This window comes from Convolutriloba macropyga, unplaced genomic scaffold (genome assembly GCF_964194025.1).
Source record: "Convolutriloba macropyga unplaced genomic scaffold, txConMacr16.3 SCAFFOLD_1836, whole genome shotgun sequence".
Classification (NCBI taxonomy): Eukaryota; Metazoa; Xenacoelomorpha; order Acoela; family Convolutidae; genus Convolutriloba; species Convolutriloba macropyga.
Window position 1 is genome coordinate 9,662 of NW_027451278.1, and position 22,849 is coordinate 32,510.

General features: G+C 37.7%; 1 protein-coding gene across 1 annotated transcript; it reads right to left on the bottom strand.

Moving 5' to 3' along the window:
* Positions 1-4,657: 4,657 nt before the first annotated feature.
* Positions 4,658-22,018, bottom strand: LOC142356526 (putative transporter R00093; the record flags this gene model as incomplete). The annotated part of the gene is made up of 4 exons (XM_075408411.1): positions 21,812-22,018; positions 21,219-21,245; positions 5,425-5,692; positions 4,658-4,820 (listed from the first exon to the last, which is right to left on the bottom strand). Coding segments are annotated over exons 1-4 (665 nt in total), but the record flags the coding sequence as incomplete, so codon positions are not given.
* Positions 22,019-22,849: the final 831 nt, after the last annotated feature.

Genomic DNA, 22,849 nt, shown 5'->3' on the forward strand with positions numbered 1-22,849 from the left:
TATGTGTATGTGTATGTGCATGTGTGTATGGGTAATTGTATGTGTATATGTAAGTGTAAGTGTTGTAAGTGTTAGTGTAAGTGTAAGTGTATGTGTATGAGTATGTGCAGGTGTGTATGTGTATATGTATGTGAAAGTGTAAGCGAAAGTGTTGTACGTGTTAGTGTAAGTGTAACTGTAACTGTATGTGTGTTTGTATGTGTAAGTGTAATTGTAAGTGAATGTGTTTGTGTATGTGTATGTGTATGTGTGTGTAAGTGTAAGTGTAAGTGAATGTGTATGTGTATGTGGATGTATATGTGTATGTGTGTATGTGTAAGGTTATATTAAGGTGTATGTGTAAGCGTAATTGCAAATATACGTTTGTGTATGTGTGAATGTGTGTGTGGTGTGTGTGTTTGTCTTCGCGTGTGTGTGTGTTTTTGTGAGTGCGTGTGTATGTCCGCCTATGTGTATGTGTATGTATTTGTGTGTGTATGTGTATGTGCGTCTGTTAGTGTGTGTGTATGTGTGCTTTTGTGTGCGCGTGTGCGTGTGTGTGTGTGCATGTGCGTGTTTATGTGTATGTGTATATGTATGAGAATGTGTATGTGTTTGTGTATGTGTGTATGTGTATGTGTATGTGTATGTTTATTGTATGTGTATGTGTATGTGTAAGTGTAAGTGTAATTGTATGTGTAAGTGTATGTGTATGTGTATGTGTATGTGTATGTGTATATGTGTATGTGTATGTGTAAGTGTAACTTTAAGTGTAAGTGTAAGTGTAAGTGTGAGTGTAAATGTATGTGTAAGTGTGATTGTGAGTGTGAGTGTAAGTGTAAATTTAAGTGTAAGTATGAGTAAGTGTAAGTGTAATTGTAAGTGTGTATTTATGTTACGTGTATATGTATGTGTAAATGTATTTGTAGGTGTATGTGTATGTGTATGCGTTTGTGTACGTGAATGTGTAAGTTTAAGTGAATGTGTATGTGCGTTTGTATGTGTATGTGGATGTATATGTGTATATGTGTTTATATGTAAGTGTATGTGTATGACTATGTGTAAGTGTAAGTGTAAGTATGTGTATGTGAATGTGTTTATGTTTGTGTGGTGTGTGAGTGTGCGTGTGTATGTGTATGTGTATATCTACGAGTATGTGTATGTGTATGTGCATGTGTAAGTAAGTGTCAAGGTAAGTGTAAGGGCAAATGCAAGTGCAAGTGCAAGTGCAAGTGTAATTGCAAGTGTAAGTGTAAGTGTAAGTGTTAGTGTAAGTGTAAGTGTGAGTGCATATGTATGTGTATGTGTATATGCATGTGTATGGCTATGTGTATGTGTATGTGTATTTGTATGTGTGAGTAAGTGTAAGTGTAAGTGTTAGTGTTAGTGTAAGTGTAAGTGTAATTCTAAGTGTAAGTGTAAGTTTAAGTAAGTGTAAGTGTAAGTGTACGTGTAAGTGTAATTGTAAGTTAAGTGTAATTGTAAGTGAAGGTGTAAATGTAAATGTAAATGTAAGTGTAATTATAAGTGTAACTGTAAGTGTAAGTGTAACTTTAAGTGTAAGTGTAAGTGTAAGTGTGGGTGTAAGTGTAAGTGTGAGTGTAAGTGTAAGTGTGAGTGTAAGTGTAAATGTGAGTGTACGTGTAAGTGTAAATGTAAGTAAGTGTAAGTAAGTGTAAGTGTAATTGCAAGTGTAAGTGTAAGTGTAAGTGTAAGTGTAAATGTAAGTTTAAGTGTAAATAAAAAGGTAAAAAAAGTGAAAGTAAAAGTGTAAGTGTAAGTGTAAGTACAAATGAAAGTGCAAGTGCAAGTGCAAGTGTAATTGCAAGTGTAAGTGTAAGTATAAGTGTTAGTGTAAGTGTAAGGGTAATTGTAAGTAAGTGTAATTGTAAGTGTAGGTTTAAATGTAAATGTAAGTGTAAGTGTAATTGTAAGTGTAACTGTAAGTGTAAGTGTAACTTTAAGTGTAAGTGAAAGTGTAAGTGTGGGTGTAAGTGTAAGTGTGAGTGTAAGTGTAAGTGTGAGTGTAAGTGTGAGTGTACGTGTAAGTGTAAATGTAAGTAAGTGTAAGTAAGTGTAAGTGTAATTGCAAGTGTAAGTGTAAGTGTAAGTGTAAGTGTAAGTGTAAGTGTAAGTGTAAGTGTAAATAAAAGTGTAAAAAAAGTGAAAGTAAAAGGGTAAGTGTAAGTGTGAGTGCAAACGGAAGTGCAAGTGCAAGTGCAAGTGTAATTGCAAGTGTGAATGTAAGTATAAGTGTTAGTGTAAGTGTAAGTGTGAGTGCTATGTATGTGTAAGTGTATGTGTTTGTGTATATGTATGTGTATGTCTATGTGTATGTGTATGTGTATGTGTGAGTGTCAGTGTAAGTGTAAGTGTTAGTGTTAGTGTAAGTGGAAGTGTAAGTGTTAGCGTAAAAGTTAGTGTAAGTGTTAGTGTAAGTGTAAGTGTAACTCTAAGTGTAAGTGTAAGTTTAAGTAAGTGTAAGTGTAAGTGTAAGTGTAAGTGTAAGTGGGATTGTAAGTAAGTGTAATTGTAAGTGTAGGTGTAAATGTAAGTGTAAGTGTAAGTGTAACTGTAATTGTAAGTGTAAGTGTAAGTGTAAGTTTAAGTGTAAGTGTATGTGTAAGTGTAAGTGTGGGTGTAAGTGTAAGTGTGAGTGTAAGTATATGTGTGAGTGTACGTGTAAGTGTTAGTAAAGGTAAGTAAGTGTAAGTGTAATTGCAAGTGTAAGTGTAAGTGTAAGTTTAAGTGTAAGTAAAAGTGTAAAAAAAGTGTAAGTTAAAGTGTAAGTGTAAGTGTAAGTAAAAGTGTAAGTGTAGTTGTAAGTGTAATTGTAAGTGTAAGTGTAAGTGTATGTGTAGGTTTATGTGCATTTGTAAGTGTATATGTATGTGTATGTGTATGTGTGTATGTATAAGTGTACATGTATGTGTATGTAATTATGTATGTGTATGTATACCTGTATATGCATGTGTAAGTGTATGTGTAAGTGTAGGTGTAAGTTTGCATGTGTATGTGTATGTGTTTGTGAATGTGTATGTGTGTGCATGTGTGTATGTGTGTGTATGTGTATAAGTGTGGGTCAGTGTGTGTATGTAAAAATTTGCGTGTGTGTGTATTTCTCTGCTCTGCGTGTGTGTGTGTGTGCGTTTGTGTGTGCGTGTGTGTTTGTGTGTGTATGTGTATGTGTATATCTATAAGTATGTGTATGTGTATATGTGGATGTGTAAGTAAGCGTTAAAGTAAGTGTAAGTGCAAGAGTAAGTGTAAGTGTAGGTGTAAGTGAAAGTGTATGTGTATATGTATGTGTATACTTATGTGTATGTGCTTGTGTAAGTGTAGGTGTAAGTGTATGTGTGTGTATGTGTATGTGTATGTATCAGTGTATGTGTATGTGTATGTGTAAGTATAAGTATATGAATCGGAATGTGTATGTGTATGTGTGTTTGTGGTGTGTGCGTTTGTGTTCGCTGTTGTGTGTATTTGTATGTGTGCATGTGTGTGTATGTGTGTGTGCTTGTATGTGTAAGAGTAAGTGTATGTGTATGTGCATGTGTATGTGAGTGTATGAGTATGTAGAAGTGTAAGTATGTGTATGTGTATGTGTATGTGTATGTGTCTGTGTGTATATGTGTGTGTGTGTGTGTGTGTGTGTGTGTGTTGTGTGTGTGTGTTTGTGTTCGCGTGTGTGTGTATTTGTATGTGTTTGTGTGTGTATGTGTGTATTTGTGTACGTGTGTATGTGTGTGTGTATGTGTGTCTGTCTGTATGTGTATGTGTTTGTATGTATGTATGTATTTGTTTGTGTATGTGTGAGTAAGTGTAAGTGTATGTGTAAGTGTAAGTGTATGTGTATGTGTGTATATGTGTGTGTGTATGTGTATATGTATGTGTATGTATGGAAGTGTGTGTGTGTGTGATCGTTTGTGTGTGTGTGTATGTGTGTATGTGTGTGTGTGTGTATGTGTGTGTGTGTGTGTGTGTGTGTGCGTGGTGCGTGCGTGTTTGTGTGTATGTGTGTGTGTGTGTGTGTGTGTGTGTGTGTGTGTGTGTGTGTGTGTGTGAAAGAGATAGGGAGAGATTGTGTGTTTGCGTGCTTCTGGGTGTGTGGTGCAATGTTCGGATGTATGCATGCATTTAGCTAAGAAACTAATGTACATTCTAGCTTCAATTAATGTCGAGAAAAAGTTCTTGTAATTGTTCGAGCAAAGTCTTGATGGAAGTTTTGGACCAAGCATGTTATTTTAACGAGTCTTGCAATTTTTTTTAAATATTTGTTTTTTGAAGTTCTGAGAAATACTTCATTTGCATTTTCTATGCTACATGGGATTACACAAAAAATCCATGTTAAAATGTAGTTTAAAACAGACAAATATTAAGAAATAGGAATTTACTAAGGTTTTGTTGCTACTCGGTTAAATCTACAAATTATTTGAGCGAGCCAGAGAAATTAGATCGGTTAGATGCAATAGCATTTTATCTACCAAGCAGTAAATTTGGGTCGAGATAAAACCCAGAGTGAAAAACGGGTCGAGCTAGATACCAGCGAGTCAAGCATGAAGGCAGTGCTTCGTTATAGCTGAGCTAAAGTTAATTAATAGGATATTTGAGTCGTACTCTGTCATTCATGGTCTTTACTTAAGTCAACCCTAATCTTGAGGACTGCAATGTTTTGTACCTAATAATTGCGAGGGGACTAGGGAATAGCCCATCGCGTGATATGGCGTAGAGTAGTCTCCCAGTGCAGAATAGGAAAGAGTGGAAACTGGCGATCAGTCCAACCAGCAGAATCCAAGTGAAGTAGTCAAGAGCAGAGCCATTGTTGAAGATAGTCTTGTAACCTAAAAGTCAAGTATACATCAAATCACTTTTTGCGGAAATCTAATCCTCGCCCTAAGCAAACTTATGACTCAAACTAGCGTGGGCTCATGAAGCAAACTGTCGGGCTTATGACTAATATAAAGCAAAAAAATATGGCCCAGACTGAATTTATCGTCTGGAAGGGTTACCCTTATCCAGGCAATAAAAGCGACCACATCACCACCGTGGCAACTCCAAGAGGACATTGTTGGCATAGCTCCAAGAGAAGAAAAAGAGTGGGGCTAAAATTCAAATTTTGAGCCATGGTACAGATTTCCGGGACGAAGGAGGCTCTGACTCTAACACACTACCAGAATTCTAATCGACTGTAGGCTTCTATTATCGCGAGAACAATCGCACACATTCGCAAGGCTGAGATGCAAGTCACTGTTGCATTGATCTGCTTACAATTCTAAATCTCAAAAATGACCAACCGGGTCAGGGGTGAATACCCATCAAAGAAATTCTGCTTGAAGTTCTAAAAAAAGTTGCGAAAAAGTTCTAGAAAATGAGTGGATCAGAGGGTCGCTCCGCCACACCATCCAAACCTACATCGCATTTGTACAAAGCGTATTAAAAACATACCAGTTAGAAGAGGGGAGGTATCATTCCATATTTCGTATGCCCCTGGGGAGACAGCACTGCTGAAGAGAAGAGTCATGAAGGACACCACGACCAGAGTGGCAATGCTGGCTATCATCCCGATCGGCATAGTGGTACTAGCATTGATAGTCTCCTCTGTGACCATGGGAAGTTCTTCAATTCCCAGGTAGAACCAGAGGGAGAAGGAGAGACCCTCCGCTATCCCATCGACGTCTTCATTCCACAGCCACCGTCTGGGACAGTTCAGTTCCTATCATATTAAACATCAAGAGTGCTGTTTTATATTGATCAAAAATTTTTGCGAAAATTCCTGTTACGACACTCATGTACAACCCTTACATACAGATGCCACAATTTTGGCTCAATAAAATTCAGTGAGTAAACTGATCTAAATCCGATCAAAAAGGAGCTTCCGGTGGGAAAACTCTTCCCGGGTCGAAATTTGAGCGAGTGTAAGCGTGAAAATCTGTATGCAATGCGCTGAAAGTGCTGAATTTATTTGAGGAATGTGATGTGTTGAAAATTTATTTTTAGGCGCTGAGTGTGCTCAATAAAAATATTTTCAGCACTTGTCAGCACAAATCTTACGAAATGTCAGCACCTTTTTCAACACATCTCTTTCATAATTTTAGCACTACCGAAAAATCAGCACATTTCTTAAATAAAAGCAGCTTACAAAAATGCAGCACATCTTTCGACAAATAACATTATTCAAAACTTCAAAATTTCAGCACATTCCTTACATAATTTCAGCACTTCGTAAATAGGAATTTTAGTGCTTTCAGCAAACTCTTTAAATAGTTTCAGCACTTTTCTTACAAAATTTCAGCACATTACTTAAATTCATCACATGCATTTTTATAGCTACTTTGGCTCATAACGTAGTAACCATTTACAATCTTTGATCTTTTGCGATTCTGAACAGCCGCTAATAAATCATCAGCATTGTTTAAAAAATGTTAACTAACGTTTTTAGGAAACAGAACAACTAAAAAGCATCACAATTTCATTATGGCGCACGAAAAGAAGAAATTTGTACCTGAGAAACCTGGTATCATTCAATCAAGCTATGTGGCATTATACTCCGGCCGCAATAACTGCTTTAGCTTAGGAGTTGACAAATTCTTGTCTTTTGGCAGTTTTCCAACCCATTTGGATTTTTAGTTGGACTGTTCTGGTGAACTGCTGTTTAGTGCTTCAGCGCCGTTGGTGCTTTTGCATGTACAGAAGCGGGAAAAACATCATAAATTCCAAAATAGTGAATTTGCAATTTTCCAATTTATGCGGGAAAAGAATAAAGTATGATGAAATGTCCAAGTGCTGAAGATTATGTAAAGAAGGCGCTGACAGCTTCTGAAAAAAAATTTTTTGCAGCGGATAAACCTTACACATTTATTCACTTAATGTGTTGAAAATATGTAAAATGTGTGTTTAAAATTATAACGATTTGTCTGCCGAAAAATAATTTTTTAACGGGCTATCAGCGCATTTCTTAGTTTAATTTCAACGAAAAAATCGACTCAGTTTACACAGCCAGCTCAGGAAGCTACGTTATTGCCAAGTACTGCACCAAGAACTTATTTCGCGGAGTCTAGACCTGAAATTATTAGAAGACCGTCCTCGACCGATTCAAGGCATGAAAAATCTGTCCCCGACAGATTTTTAGTATGAAGAGTTTTTCTGGATTTTGCGTGATGTCCTCAATTTTCGCTGTAACTGAAACAACCATCATTGATTTTGACTCGAAAATCCCTCTGGTAGAAACTTCAGCATTATTTTCTTTGAGACAAGAAATTCAGAAATCATACAAAATTGCTAATATTAAGATTTATGAAGAAAGAAAACTGAATGAAAAACATTCAAACCGGGAAGCTTCTTTTTTATTAGAATGATATATGGTAACATTGACAAATTTCCAAAGTTTTATACATATACAGACTCTGCTCAGCTCAAAAATTGTCTGCGCGAACGTTCGAGAAGTACCCGGTGTTAAAAAATGACACCTGCGAACCAAAGGATACATTGGGATATTAAATGTCAGTATTTTTTTAGAAACGGAATTAAGACTAAAAATAAGGTTTTAGTGGGTAAATATCCAATTTTGGTGTCACGGCAATAAAAAACTAGTACAAACGTCTCTCATATTGGACATACTTTTGTGAAAAGACGTGCGCATGATTTTCATTTTTGCAAAATGAAAATTTATTAGGAACAGACAAAACATTTAAAAAATAGTGCAGAAGGAAGCCAAGACCTAAACAATTTTAATAAATATCAGTAAATCTTTTATATGTTTGAACAGAAATCATGAAACAGTGGAATAAAAAAATTCCCAAAGTTGAACATTGTCAAACAATTAAACTGCAGTCTACAGACAACTGAAAAATACTCTAATGATAAAGTAAAATCTTTTTTTTTCTAACAACTCATAGATGCACAGCAAATAAAACTATATTTGTAACACAGCATAGATTTTTTCACGAAAAAGTCAAAAACAAATTTTGGAAGAATTGGGACATTGTAGAAAAATCAATAAGAAAGCATCTTCATAATTGAATGTGAAAGTTGAAAATTAATTTGAATTCAGTGAGATTTTTATTTAAAAGTGAACGTGAAAAAAACAAAAGTGCATTTATTTTAACTTAGTATTGGAATTACAGGAGAATTACCTAAAAGTCCTCCCGTAAGAGTGAAACATTAAGAACTCTAAGGTAATGAATATTGAAATAATTTGACTTTGCTATAAAAGCAACTAACAAACAATTAATTATCAGTAACACAACCTACCAGCACTGACAATGCACAAGAGCCCTTTTGTTGGTAACTCATAACATTATAAAAGAAAAAATCACCGAAATTTGTCAAAAGCCAAAAGCCATATAAATAAAACTTTATAAAAACGAAGAAACACCTCACGTCATAGTAATAAAATTCAACGGAGGGATGATCAATGGGACGTTGCCATCTACACTGATTAGAAACCGTGAGCTCAAACTTTTAGGCTACCAAAAAATTTTTGTATCATCAATTTCACTGGGTAATGTGTTGATGGAGCTTGAGTTAGAAAATACTTACGCAGAGTAAATTAAAAGCAACAAAAATGAGCAAAATGGACAAAAAACGGCTGAAAATTACTATCTAAATTCATCATTCTCTAATAAAAAACACTTTTATAAGTCCAAAAATCTTTGAATCCTCGCAGAGCATGCCCAAAATTTTCTTTTGCTCAGAAATAATCGCTTCATGTGGCAATTTTTCTTACTTTTGCTTCTAGGTCAAAACTTATCCTATCACTTGAGCAAACAATACAAGCAGCATCAGAGCCCTCAAGAAAACCTTTAACATTTTAGACGGAAGATAAAGCACACGTTTAGAATAATTTTTCTAAACTTCGTACTACAGTCATAAAAAGGTTTGCACTTAATCATACATGATCAATCTTTACTTCTTAGACAGTTATCCTCTTGAATTACAGTTTGATGGCATTCTTTATTTTTGGAAAGCATTCCAATCACAGAGAGTTCTGTTGACGTTTTCAAAAGTAGGGATATCCTGTCATTTTATTTATCTCAAAACAAACCAACTGCAAATTACTATATGCGGTAAAAGCTTATTGAAAAAATCATTTTTCAATTTTTTATCAATTTTTCTGAGTGTGTTTTAACTTATTTATGAGCTAGCACCCCGGATTTTGTTTAAGGAACTTAACCACATCGCGTCCATGGTTTTAATAATTTGGGTAGAATTTTGAACTTTTCTTAAGCTGACTAGCTGGGGACCAACTAGTGCCCAAGTGTTGGCTTTCAGAATTCTATTGAAAAGCTACTTTGTCCCCACGCTGCTCTTGTCGGCTTTAAGAAACTCTAGCTGGAATAACGAATTGATTTGAGTAATCAAATAAAATTAAATGAACAAACAAGAATAGTAAAAGATAACAAAATTGAACCAAAATTCAACCAGAGTATTGTTATGAAAGATGTTTCACAACTTTAACTTTGTAACCAAGTTCGCCACTAATAAGCTACTATTCTATCAATTCTTCAAGCTCTAAATTAAGCCGCTTGATCTAAATGCGGTTCTTTCGTGTTCTGAACTCAATCGCTTAAACCGGGGTTCTGAATATATCAAGACTGTTGAACTCTCTCAACAAAGTTTTGAACAACAAAGTTTTGATAAAAACTTCTTCACTGGTCAGCTCCTAAGCTGCAGTTCTGTTATGGTGCTGTTTTGGTAACATTGTTGTTCTACTCTTTAGTAACTAATCAAGCAACAAAGTGCCAGAATGTTCAAGCAAAAGAATCTTCACTTCTCATTATGGAGCACATTAGTTATGCTTTTCTAACGTAGTTTGTTATGACTTCAAAAGAACAATTGAATGACCTGAACGCCTTCTTTATACATTGCTTACTTCTGTTCAAACTATTCAAACTAAAACAAAAGCCGTATCAGACTTGTTACGCTACCAATTAATCAATCAGTCATCTTCAGAGCTTCAAAGTTGTTTCAGCTAATTTCAGACTATACATATGGAATCGTTTCTCAGCTCAATTCTCCAAAAATTTTAGTATCATAACGAAACTTGGCATATTATAATTGTACATCACTCTCTAAAACCTTGCAGAACTAAAGTTGGAAAAATGAAACGAGAACTATGCATTCTGTCTCATCTCAATGGTACGATTGCCGCCCTAGAAGTTGAAAATCAGACTTTCCGAGTTCTACACTCCTCCTTTTTACACTATTATGCTCCCGAATAAATGCTAAAACTGGTATCTGGCCTAAACTTTAGCCAACTTTAATCTTAAAAATGTTCTGCTTGTCTTGTTGATACATCTAGTTTCCCTTATCAGTAGATTTTGCTTCGTGCATACCCTACATTTTCTTTATTAGTTCCAAAACTTATCACAACAGTTTTATTCACTCAAGCTAGGCCTAGTAGACTAATTTATAAACCATCGCTAACTACAAATGAGCATTATTAGTATTTCAACGTGTTACTCTAGAACATTTATCAATTGCACAGCATTTGAATTCAAATCAACAACAATGACTAAAAATATTGGAAGGATTAGGCAAGTTAAAAACTTGTCTCAGTTTACAGATACAACACATATAACAATTAATAAAGAGGCAACTCAACACCACTTTCTGCTAAGTCTGATCTACAAATTAACTGGTTAATTGAATCATTGAATCTTTTCATCTTTTACCCCGGCTATCTCACCAAACTTCTATTTGAATAATTTAAAAAAATTGAATAAAATTTAATCTGTTTTACTCACCTATCTAAGCGTTTTGCAAGGTTCATATTACAAAGTATGCAACTATTCAGGTCTATCTAATATTCACAACCCAAATTTCTGTGTTTAACCACTGATAATTAATGCACCCTCTACCAGTTGCAGTTTGGATAACAATATGAAGCAATTATTTCGCCAAATAAACAAACTGAACACCAATAATCAGAATTTCGGACTAACTTTAGCTTTTTTAACCAACAATCATTAGACACCCAACTTGAAACAAGATTAGATGCTAAGATAAGAAGCTAACGTGTTGAAGATTATGACACCGACTGTACTTTCTTTAAAATTTTCTTCCTATTATACTTGAAGGGTTATCTTCCCCTCTCCTCAGTGGACAGCCACCTCACATCTGGAAGTCTTCTCCTCCATCGCCATCTCATCAGCTTCAACCTGCTCCATCTCTCCTTCTGGATTGTCTGAAGCTATACTTATCCTCCCAATATCGTGTTGCGAGCACTTTTGAGCCCGACTTTTGCCCAACTGCAGGAATGATTACTTATCTCCTCCCTTCTGCTGTGCACCAAACTTATCACATTGATCAACAAGCACTAGGTCCTCAGTTAAACTGCAACTCACGCGCTTTGGTTAACGCCTGATCACAATTCCTGGATGCTAAATCCTCACTACCAGTGCCACGTGATTCCCATGATTGCTCAAGGCGACTTGAATTGACCTCCATTCTGCCTTTCTTTCTCAGATGTTACCTTTTGACGCCGCTTTTAAGATTTCCGTGCCGCTTTATATGGCATTTCTTGTCTTGACTTCCAAAACTAACCCTCTTCCGCATGGCCGTTCTCCAATGTCCTACGTTTCGTCCTATATTTGTCCATTGAAAGAAAAATTTTTCTCCTCGGGCTATTTGGTTTTTTATGAAGAACTGCTCCAAGGCTATCAAAATATTCTCAACCAAAGACAGTCCAGCTGTTCTCCAGTTGTTATGACAAGTTAACACGCTCAGGTTTTCTCCTAAATTTGAAGTATTTAAGAAAGTGTTGTGCAATTGGGAGTTGGATTTGCGCTCAGTATCACTCTCCCACACCGGGACAGTCTCTTCTCAACACTCAAATTCTGACCACGATTAGTCAACTCTAGACAAGTTTTTTTTTCATTTGGGCCCCAAGCTCGGGCTCACTTAAGCACGGCTGGTTCTTCAAGACCCGATGTACTATCGTAGCTCCTCTGTAACTCTCGACATTTCTCTGAATCAGAACCGCTGCCTCTATGTCTCCCTTATTGTGAACCATCGATTTCATCATGCCATTAACTAATCAAACCTCACACCGTTTTGTTACTTCAGTGAAACGGGAGAGTTGATCCCGCGCTCTGGTGGAAACTGTTACACGTATACCCTTGATAGGACTACGAAGAGTTTCTCCGTAGTGTGTGATTAGTTTCTCCAAATTTAAAGGAGTATTTTCCTACCCTCCTCTTGTTGTTTTCTCTATTCCTTGCTCTCTATAATAACTTGAATCGGCGTCTTACGCCGCTGCCATTCCTCCTCTTGCCTTTTCAACTTGGGACTAACTCTATCCCACAACAATTTTTCAAAACTTTCAAATGACTCCTTTCAAACTCTGTAAAAGCAATGTTTGTCTCGTGCCATTCACTAGGAATCGCAATTTTTTTCCTGTCCGGTTCTTCGATTGTACCGATAATTGCTCTTCCCTGTTTACTTTTCCCAACATACCCAGACCTACTCTGAACTCGCTTTCTATCCTCAAGAACCAGTTACTAACAAGGACAGTCATACTGAACTTGTTCTCGCTCAGCCTATCTCTTTTCACTACCTGTGTTTCTCACTTCTCTCTATCTTGCCTAACAAACCTGTTGATCTCGGCCAAGGTTGTAATCAACAACTTTTAATCAACAACTTGTCGGCTGTAATCAACAACTTTTGCTAAGAAAGCCGATACTTTACTCATTTCTCCGCACAAACTCAGCTTCACGCAACTTCTGCTCTTGACTCAGTCAAATCTCACTTTCTCAATCTGCCAGTCTCAAGAAAAAATTAGCGACAACAATACCAACAGTCGAACTTCAACTCAACAGAAAATTTTTTTCAGACTCGCACTCTCTCTTTGCTTACTGCGACATGAATTGGCCTCCATTCTGCTTTTCCTCCTACTCAGAAGTTGCCTTTTGACACCGCTTTTAAAAGTTCGGTGACGCTTCATATAGCATTTTGTGAATTCACTTCCAAAACCCACCCTATTCAGCTTAGCCGTCTTCCGTTTTGTCCTACGTTTTGTCCTTTATTTGACCATTGAAAAAAAAATTTTTCTCTTAAGGCGAATTGGCTTTTTATCAAGAACTGAAGTTAACACAACACGCTCAGGTTTTTTCCTAAATTTGGAGTAGTCAAGAAAATGTTGTTTAATTGGGAGTTGGATTTGCGCTCAGTATCACTCTCCCACACCGGGACAGTCTCCCCTCAATACTCAATATCTGACCACGGGTCGTCAACTCTAGACAAGTTTTTTTCCAGCCTGGTCCAAAACTCGGGCCTTATTAAGCACGACTGGATTTCAAGACCCCAAGTACAATCGTAGCTCCTCTGTAACTGTCGACATTTCTCCGAAGCAGAACCGCTGCCTCTGTCTCCCTTATTGTGAACCATCGATTTCATCGTGCCATTAACTAATCAAACCTCACACCGTTTTGTTACTTCAGTGAAACGGGAGAGTTGATCCCGCGCTCTGGTGGAAACTGTTACACTTATACCCTTGATAGGACTCCGAAGAGTTTTCCCATTCCATCTCAGTGACTCCAGCTGAGGACAGCACTTGTAATCTGCTTTCACCTGAACTGTTCCGAGGATGTACCACTGAAACCACTGAAGTGTAGATATCCGCCACTTGAACACCACCAGCTTTAGACTTGCTTGATTCACTAAATTCAAGAACGCTTGTTTTTTTCCAGCAAAATTCTATATCACAAACCCTCGACTGAACTTGAACCCTATCTCATCTATTCACATTTTGGGTTTTCCGAACTGCGTTCCTATCATTTCAAAAGTCCACATTTGCCCGTGTACTAATTTCCACCTCCAAATTTAGGATCCAACAATGGATTAAAGGTGCGCACAGTTTTAGCCGTTTGCCTTTCAATTCAATCGGGTTGTAACTACAATCAAACTGTCTAAAGTTTCTAGAATCTTATTTGCTTGTGAGTCTGTTTTTTGCCAGGGTCCACAATTAACGCTTGAGGAACAAACGGAACCTTTATTTTTCTTACTGATATTTTCGTTTCGATAAGACTCCTCTTCAATTGTACTATGGACATATTCCCTTCTATCAACTATACACGGGACTTCTTCAATTACAGTGCCAGTCTCATCAATCAAATTGGCTCTTAGATTGTGCAGCTAGGCCTTCCGCAAAATTTCTTTGAATGGACTATCTCTCTCATAAACTTTACCGCCTGCTACTAGAGACAAAAACTCAGGTGCCATGAGAGGTATTTTCTTGTGGCTTGTCTCTTGAGTACCTCCAAAGAACTCAGGAGGAAGCTCAGCTTCCTCATCCTTACTGCTCTCAGTCAGAATCGCTCATGAAGAGACAGTCATCTCCATCGTTTGCTGATGAACGCTCTACATAGTACTGGAATCCCTCAGGTGTGATTAGTTTCTCCGAATTTAAAGGAAGTTTTTCCTACCCTTCTCTTGTTGTTTTCTCTGTTCCTTGCTCTCTATCTTAACTCGAATCAGCGTCTTACGGCGCTGCCATTCCTCCTCCTCTCTTTTCAACTTGGGACAAACTTTTTATCCCGCAACAATTTTTCAAAACTTTCAAATGACTCCTTTCAAACTCTGTAAAAGCAATGTTTGTCTCGTGTCATTCACTAGGAATCGCAATTTTCCTGTCCGGTTCATCGATTGTACCGATACTTAAAACATACTTGCTCTTCCCTGTTTACTTTTCTTTTCCCAACATACTCAAACCTAATTGTTCTGCTCACTAATTTGCAGCAAATGTATCACGTTGCGGAAGTTCGTCATTGCTTCATCGTGGTTACTGGATCTTGTTCTCATTAGTTGCGAACCAAATTCAAGGACTTCAAAATTTCCTCTGAATTCTCGCTTCAGAAGACTTTTATCCTGCCTTCTGCTTAACCATTCTCTTTTCAATTTCAACTTTAATCCATTACAATTCTTCCCCTAATTCTAATAGTGTCCGTACGGTCACAGTTTTTTCTAATTATAGATAGCTTCATCTCAATGATGCCAAAGTATTGTCCTAACGACATTACAATTTCATTAGTTTCCGACAAGCAGAATCTAAAAGGCAAATCCGAAATCGCCTGCAACGCCCACCCTCTCAATTGAGAAAGCATTGACAACATAGCTTGATCATCAATCATTTGTAACACGTCTACAACGTCAAGGTAGTATATCCTCAAGTCCTCCCAATCCGGAAATTTTTCCGACGGAAAAACTTCTACAAACGGGAACGCACTCCAATCCATGTTTACTAAATTATTATCATTTTTTCTTTACATATTCGCGGTGTTCCTCAACTCTTACTGCTTCTACTCAGTCTAACAATCTACTCTGTTTCAAACGATCACAGCCTCTTGCTTCTGCTAAACCCAATTTCTCTTATCATGATCTACTGTTATTCTGATTTGTCACTCTACACTAGCTTCGTGCTGTTGATGAACCACCACTGGCCTGCTTTTGGAACTGCTCTTTACTTGCTGCCTTCGGGGTCCAAATTTGTAACTCGTTTCTTCAGTGTGAAAAAAACAGAAACCGGTGGAATTCTATCGTCTTTTCACTTTCTTTCACGTTCTATTCTCTCTCTCTCTCTACTCTATCTCTCTACACTCAAAAACTTTATACTCCAAACGGTCACTTGCCAAATACCAGCTTACCAACGTCCTGTTTTGTGCTCCCGATACTCTGAACTCGCTTTCTATCCTCAAGAACCAGTTACTAACAAGGACAGTCATACTGATCTTGTTCTCGCTCAGCCTATCTCATTTCACTACCTGTGTTTCTGACTTCTCTCTATCTTGCCTAACAAACCTGTTGATCTCGGCCAAGGTTGTAATCAACAACTTTTAATCAACAACTTGTCGGCTGTAATCAACAAATTTTGCTCAGAAAGCCGATACTTTACTCAATTCTCCGCACAAACTCAGCCTCACGCAACTTGTGCTCTTGACTCAGTCAAATCTCACTCTCTCAACCTGCCAGTCTCAAGAAAAACTTAGCGGCAACAATACCAACAGTCGAACTTCACCTCAACAGAAAATTTTTTTCAGACTCGCACTCTCTTTTTGCTTACTGCGACTTGAATTGGCCTCCATTCTGCTTTTCCTCCTACTCAGAAGTTGCCTTTTGACACCGCTTTTAAAAGTTCGGTGCCGCCTCATATAGCATTTTATGTATTTACTTCCAAAACCCACTCTCTTCCGCCTTGTCGTCTTCCGTTTTGTCTTACGTTTCGTCCTTTATTTGACCATTGAGAAGAAAATTTTTCTCCCAAGGCGAATTGGCTATTTATGAAGAACTGAAGTTAACACAACACGCTCAGCTTTTTTCTAAATTTGGAATAGTCAAGAAAAAGTTGTTTAATTGGGAGTTGGATTTACGCTCAGTATCACTCTCCCACACCGGGACAGTCTCCCCTCAATACTCAATATCTGACCACGGGTCGTCAGCTCTAGAAAAGTTTTTTTCCAGTCTGGTCCAGAGCTCGTGCCTTATAAAGCACGACTAGATCTCAAGACCCCATGTACAATCGTAGCTCGTCTAATTCTCGACATTCCTCCGAATCAGGACTTCTGGCCTCTATTACTCCCCTATGGTGAACACTCGTTTTTGTCTTGTCATTAACTATACAAACCTCAAATCATTCTGTTACTTCAATGAAACTGGAGAGCTGATCTCGCTCTCCGGTGGAAATTGCTACACATATAGCCTTAATAGGAATCTGACGAGTTTTCCCATCCCAACTCAGGGACTATAGCTGAGGACAGCACTTGTAATCTGCATTAACTTGAACTGTTCCCAGGATGTACCAGTGAAAGTACTGAAGTGCAGTTATCCGCGACCTAAACACTGTCAGTTTTCGACGTTCTTCATTCACTAAAATCAAGAACCCCTGTTGTTTTCAAGCAAAAGCCTATATCACAAACCCTCGACTGAACTTGAACCCTATCTCATCTATTCACATTTTGGGGTTTCCGATCTGCGTTCCTATCATCTCAAAAGTCCACATTCGCCCGTGCACTAATTTCCACCTCCAATTTTAGGATCCACCAATGGATTAAAGCTGCGCACAGTTTTGGTCGTTTCCTTTTTAAGTCACGCGGGTTGTAACTACAATCAACTTGTTTAAACGTTTCTCCAATCTTATTTGTTTGTGAGTCTGTACTTTGCCAGGTTCCACAATTAACGCTTGCGGAACAAACGGAACCTTTTTTTCTGATTTTATCGTTTCGATAAGACTCCTCTTCAATTGTATTAGGGACACAACCCCTTCTGTCAACTATAAATGGGACTTCATCAATCATAGTGCCAGTCTCCTCAATCAATTTAGCTCTTAGATTGTCCACAGATGGGCTTTCCGCAAAATTTCCATGAATGGATTATCTCTCTCATATCAACTTTACCGCCTGCTACCAGAGACAAAAACTCCGGCGCCATGAGAGGTAAATCCTTAAGGCTTGTCTCATGTGTATCTCCAAAGAACTCATGAGGAAGCTCAGTTTCCTCATCCTCACTGCTCTGTCAGAATCACTCATGAAGAGACAGTCATCTCCTCCATCGTTCACTGATGAACGTTCTACATAGTACTCGAATCCCTAAGGCGTGACTAGTTTCTCAGACATTGATGGAAATTTTTCCTACTCTCCTCTTGTAGTTTTCTCTGTTCCTCGCTCTCTATATCAACTCGCATCGGCGTCTTACGGCACTGTCATTCTTCCTCTTCCTTTTTGAACTTGTGACTGTAACCCTTTATCCCCCAACAATTTTTTAAAACTTTCAAATGACTCCTTTTCAAACTCTGAAGAAGCAATCTTTGTCTCGTGCCATTCACATGGGATTGCAATTTTTTCCTGTCCGGTTCTTCGATTGTACCGATACTTAAAACATACTTGCTCCTCCCTGCCTACTTTTCCCAACAAGCTCAGTCCTAATTGTTATACTCACTAATTTGCAGCAAATGTATCACGTTCCGTTCCGACGTTCGGAAGTTCGTCATTGCTTCATCTTGGTTACTGGATCCCGTTCTCATTCGTTCCGAACCAAATTCCCGGAGTTCAAAAAAATCCTCTGAGTTCTCGCTTGAGAAGACTTTTATCCTGCCTTCTGCTTAACCATTCTCTTTTCAATTTCAATTTTTTTCCATTACATTTCTTCCCCTACTTCTAATACTGCCGTACGGTCACAGTTTTCTCTGATTATAGATAGCTTCATCTCAATGATGCCAAAGTTTTGTTCTAACGACATTACAATTTCATTGATTTCCGACAACCAGAATCTGAAAGGCAAATCCGAAATCGCCTGCAACGCCCACCCTCTCAATTGACAAAGCATTGGCGAAATGGCTTGATCATCAATCATGAGTAACACGTCTACAACGTCAGGGTAGTACATCCTCAAGTCCTCCTAATTCGGAAACCTTTCCAACGGAAAACACTAATAACGGAAACTCACTCCAATCATTTTTCTCTACATATTCGCGGTGTTTCTCAACTCTATCTACTCAGTCTAGCAGTCATCTTTGTCTCAAAAGATCACAGCTTTTTCTTCTGCTAAACCCAATTTCTCTATCAAAACCACTGATCCTATAACCTGACTTATTCTGGTTTGTCACTCAAAACTAGCTTCATGCAGCTGTTGAAGCACCACTGACCTCCTTTGCAAACTGCTCTATACTTGTTGCCTTCAGCGTCCCAATTTTAACTCGTTTTCTTCAGTATGAAAAAAAGCGGAAACTGGAGAAATTTTATCGCTTTTTCTTTTTACTTTTCTTTTCTCTCTCTCTCTACTCTATCTCTCTCTCTACTCTATACTCAAAAACCCTATACTCACAACGGTCACTTGCCAGATAGCAGCTTCCCAACTTCCTGTTTGAGCTCCCAATACTCTGGACTGGCTTTCTTTCCTAAAGAACAACCAGTTATTTACAGGGAAAGTCATACTGAACTTGTTATCGCTAAGCCTCTATCTCTTTTCACTACCTCTGTTTCTCACTTCTCTCTATCTTGCCTCACAAACCTGTTGATCTCGGCCACGGTTGTAATCAACAAACGGTAATCAACTACTTGTCGGCTGTAATCAACAACTTTTGCTACGAAAGCCGATACTCTACTCAATTCTCCGCACAAACTCAGCCTCACGCAACTTCTGCTCTTGACTCAGTCAAATCTCACTCTTTCAACCTTCTAGTCTCAAGAAAAACTTAGCGGCAACAATACCAACAATCGAACTCCTACTCAACAGAAAACTGCTCTACACACTCGCACTCTCCTTTTCTCCCTCTCAGTCGAGCTCCAACTTGAATATGTCCACGGGTTTCTCTTTTTTCTTCACTCGTCGTCGCACAAGTCAATTCTCCTTCACTCTCCTGTTGTTCGCACTTGCGAAGTCCAACGTCCAAATACATCCAAAACAGCTGTCAATTCACTCCAACTTCCAAGACGTCTCAAGATAGCTCAGTCAGAAGCGCCACTGTAGAATTATGTACTTTGCTGAGGCTGACTAGCTGTGAACTGACTAGCACCGAAAACTCTAACAAATTAATGGCTCGCAGACCTCGATTGGAGGATTTTTTTCTAACCACGCTGCTGTTGTCTGCTGTAAGAACCTCTATTTGGGAATAATGAATTGGCTTGGCGGTTCGCCGGTGTTCTCTGGTGTTCTGAATTCCAGTCGCGCAGACCGGTGTTCTGAATTTATCAAGTCAGTTCAACTCTCCCAACAATGTTTTTGTTATCGCAATTTCTCTACATCTCAATGGTACGATTGCCGCTCTAGAAGTTGAAAATCAGATTTTCCGAATTAAAAACTTGCATGATAAGAGTTTAAAATGACAGTTTGCGACGATATACAGTGCTCATTCACAGGCCGTGGTGGTTACTAGACCTGATAATATAGTTTGACTTTGAAGGTTTTTACGTTCGCTCTAAAGCATTCAGACAAGTTTAAAGTCTAAGCGAAGAACCATTGTAGGCCAATGACGTTTGTTCCCAGAAATGGAGAGCTCAGCTCAGAGTATATTTTTCCGCCACAACTATTGGATTCAGTTGTACGCTTGAAATACTTCTGTCTAAATATGACAAAATACAAAATAATAATTAGTTGTAGTAATAATTAATTTCAGTTGTAGTATCAACTGCCTCTCTACACTCTACAAGAGTAGAGAATCATAGTAAACGGAGAAAAAAATATTTGGAGTAAATGAAATTCTTGAGGTTTGAGATATTTCATATTTTGGTTTAATGTAACGTTAGTTTTTCTCTTGGCACATTCCTCAAAGAAAATAACATTTTTTTGAGCATTTTGGTTTTTGAAGAACTTGATTACAGTTTCTTTCTTAGGGAATTTAAATCTTAACAGACTAAATATTTATGCCTGATTATTAGGCCTTATTAAAAAATAACATATCAAAGATGGCATTGAATACCAAAACTGAATGTTTTGGCATGATAGCCGAGAAAAGTAAGGTGTTTGACACGCCAAGGATTGATATTTCGATCCCCTGCCTCCGTGAAGCTGTCTGTGTGACCCTGAGCGCTCAGCTAACCATTGCGGCAGGTTTACCATAGCCTGGCCACCCTGCCCTGTGAACAATAAACGGTTGCATGATTCTTGCAGTATCTTCCAAAGACGACACATCGTCTTGCAAAATTTTCTTGCAAAATCTTTTGCAACATAACCATTTATCATACAAATATGTAAATAATTGGAACATGCTCGAACAGGACCATCTTTTTGATTATTTTCCTCCATTTTGTACGCTTTGTGGAGAAAAAAAGAACTAATTCAACAGATAGTACCTATGTTAAACAAAAAGTAAATAAAACTTGAAAGCTGAAAATTGCAAACTGATATTCACAAATAGTAATACCAAATAACTCAGACTTTTTCAGACAAATTCAATTGAATATTGAAATTATAGAGATACCAAAGAACACAAGCAACTACATCCCGGAAAATTTCCGTGCAAAATGAAAAACAAAGCGTCTATAAAGCGTCTGAGAGGTGAAGCTTTCGACCGAAGCGAACTTGCAAGAATCTTAGATTTGTGTTGCACGATAGCAATTGTCCTGCAAGATCTTGCAAGATATCCATTGGAATTAATCTATTGGAAGTAATATTTGCACTCAGAAGCGCAAATTTTTATTACACAATCGCGACAAATTTTCCCAATTTGCGAATATTCAATCAAACCAAATAGCATTTATGGTAATGTTTACACACTTAGTTAATTAAGGCAGCTGTGTGCCAGTACTTACCCCATCTTTGCAGTTGCCGAGAACATACTGAAACAGAAAAAAAGCTGCTGTAATGGTTAAAACCACTAAAAGCTGTATAGTATTAAACACAACAAAAATTTAACTAGCCTAAGTCTGATCACACAAGCATTTGAACAAGTCATGAGCTCAGCAACCATTTTGAATCCACCAAGGTCTTTATGGACCGGATTGGTCTCATAAATTTTTGGTCTCGAAGGTCCTATGACCTCAACCTGGGATTGTACTTAGGTTCAAATTCTCACTAATTGGGATAAGATTGTTTGAAAATAGAAGCAGCAATCTACAAAATTTTTGGTTCCTATTTTCCTTGTTCGTCACTGTTTACAAAATTAAAGTCTGTAAAGATTCTGTGCTAAAAACGAGTAATCCTGGGTGTGTTTTTCAAAAGTTTCCCAATCCAAGAGCAAAAAAACTTTCCATAATCCTGGCGTTGAATATGTTCATTAATGTTAGAAACAAATTTCAATTCGAACCCAAAAAATCGAACCAATCGTTGCACTTTCTTCAATTTTAAAGCTTTTCTGTGTTTGTGAAAACAAGGTGAATACAAACACACTGGGCACAGCACTGACCTTATCGAAATTGAACTTGGGAATGGCTCCAATGTAGAAGACAATGAGAACGAGGAGAGAGACAATAGTGAAAAAGAGTTCAAAGTTGAATGACAGTTTGACCCCTAGGATGTTGAGGACAGTGAAGAGGGTGAAGAACCCGAACCACCACAGGGGCTCCCACTTCGAGTCAGTCTCAGGTATGTCAACCTGCAAAGCATAAAGCATTCCAGTTTTTTCCCAATTTTTCCAGTATTTGGGTTTAAGTATCGGTAAATCGCAGTAATTACACTACTCTTAATTGAATCAATACTGTTTTCGATGTCCAAATCAGCGCATTGTATATTTTTGCTCCCCAGTCATTAAATTTTGATGAAATATGAAACGTGTACCCCCTCTTAGGGCGAGAAGCTTTAACGCTATTTCTCCCCTCATCGAGTTACCTAAACAACTCTTCAAAGTGGTCTTCTATTTGCTTCCGCATTTTTTAATGCGCTTTCGAAAGAGTTTTATAGTCTTCAACAGATTCAAAAGAAATTAGTCTAATCAAGCTCAGTTAATTTTCTGTTTCTGAGAAACTATTTATTTTCTGAATTTTGCAAATATTGTGACTTCTGTTGATTGTATACAATCTAATATTTTTCCTCTCTAATATTTGGTTTTTCAAAATAAAATAACTCTCTTGATTTGTAATGTGTATATGAAATTCTTTGCAGCTGAGCAATTCAATTTCTTCTGGCGCTACACGCTCTTTCAGCTTATAAAATAGGAAAACGTAATGGAATAGATAGTCTCCTCTCATTGGGCAAATATTAAAAAGCAGATTTTTGTATGGGTAAATAAAAGTCCACATAAACTGCAGGATCATTTCGCTGCTCAAAATTAACAACCCATCGCAATTTCCGTTTACGATGAATGTTTATGCTAACAACAGTCACTTTCGTTTTGATGTTTCAAAGTGGACTTTTCAAACTGTCCACTTTAATTTCTTTGAGCGATTTTCTTTTTCATACATTTTTTCGTATTGGATACTATAAAAAGGAGAAACAGTTAGCTAGC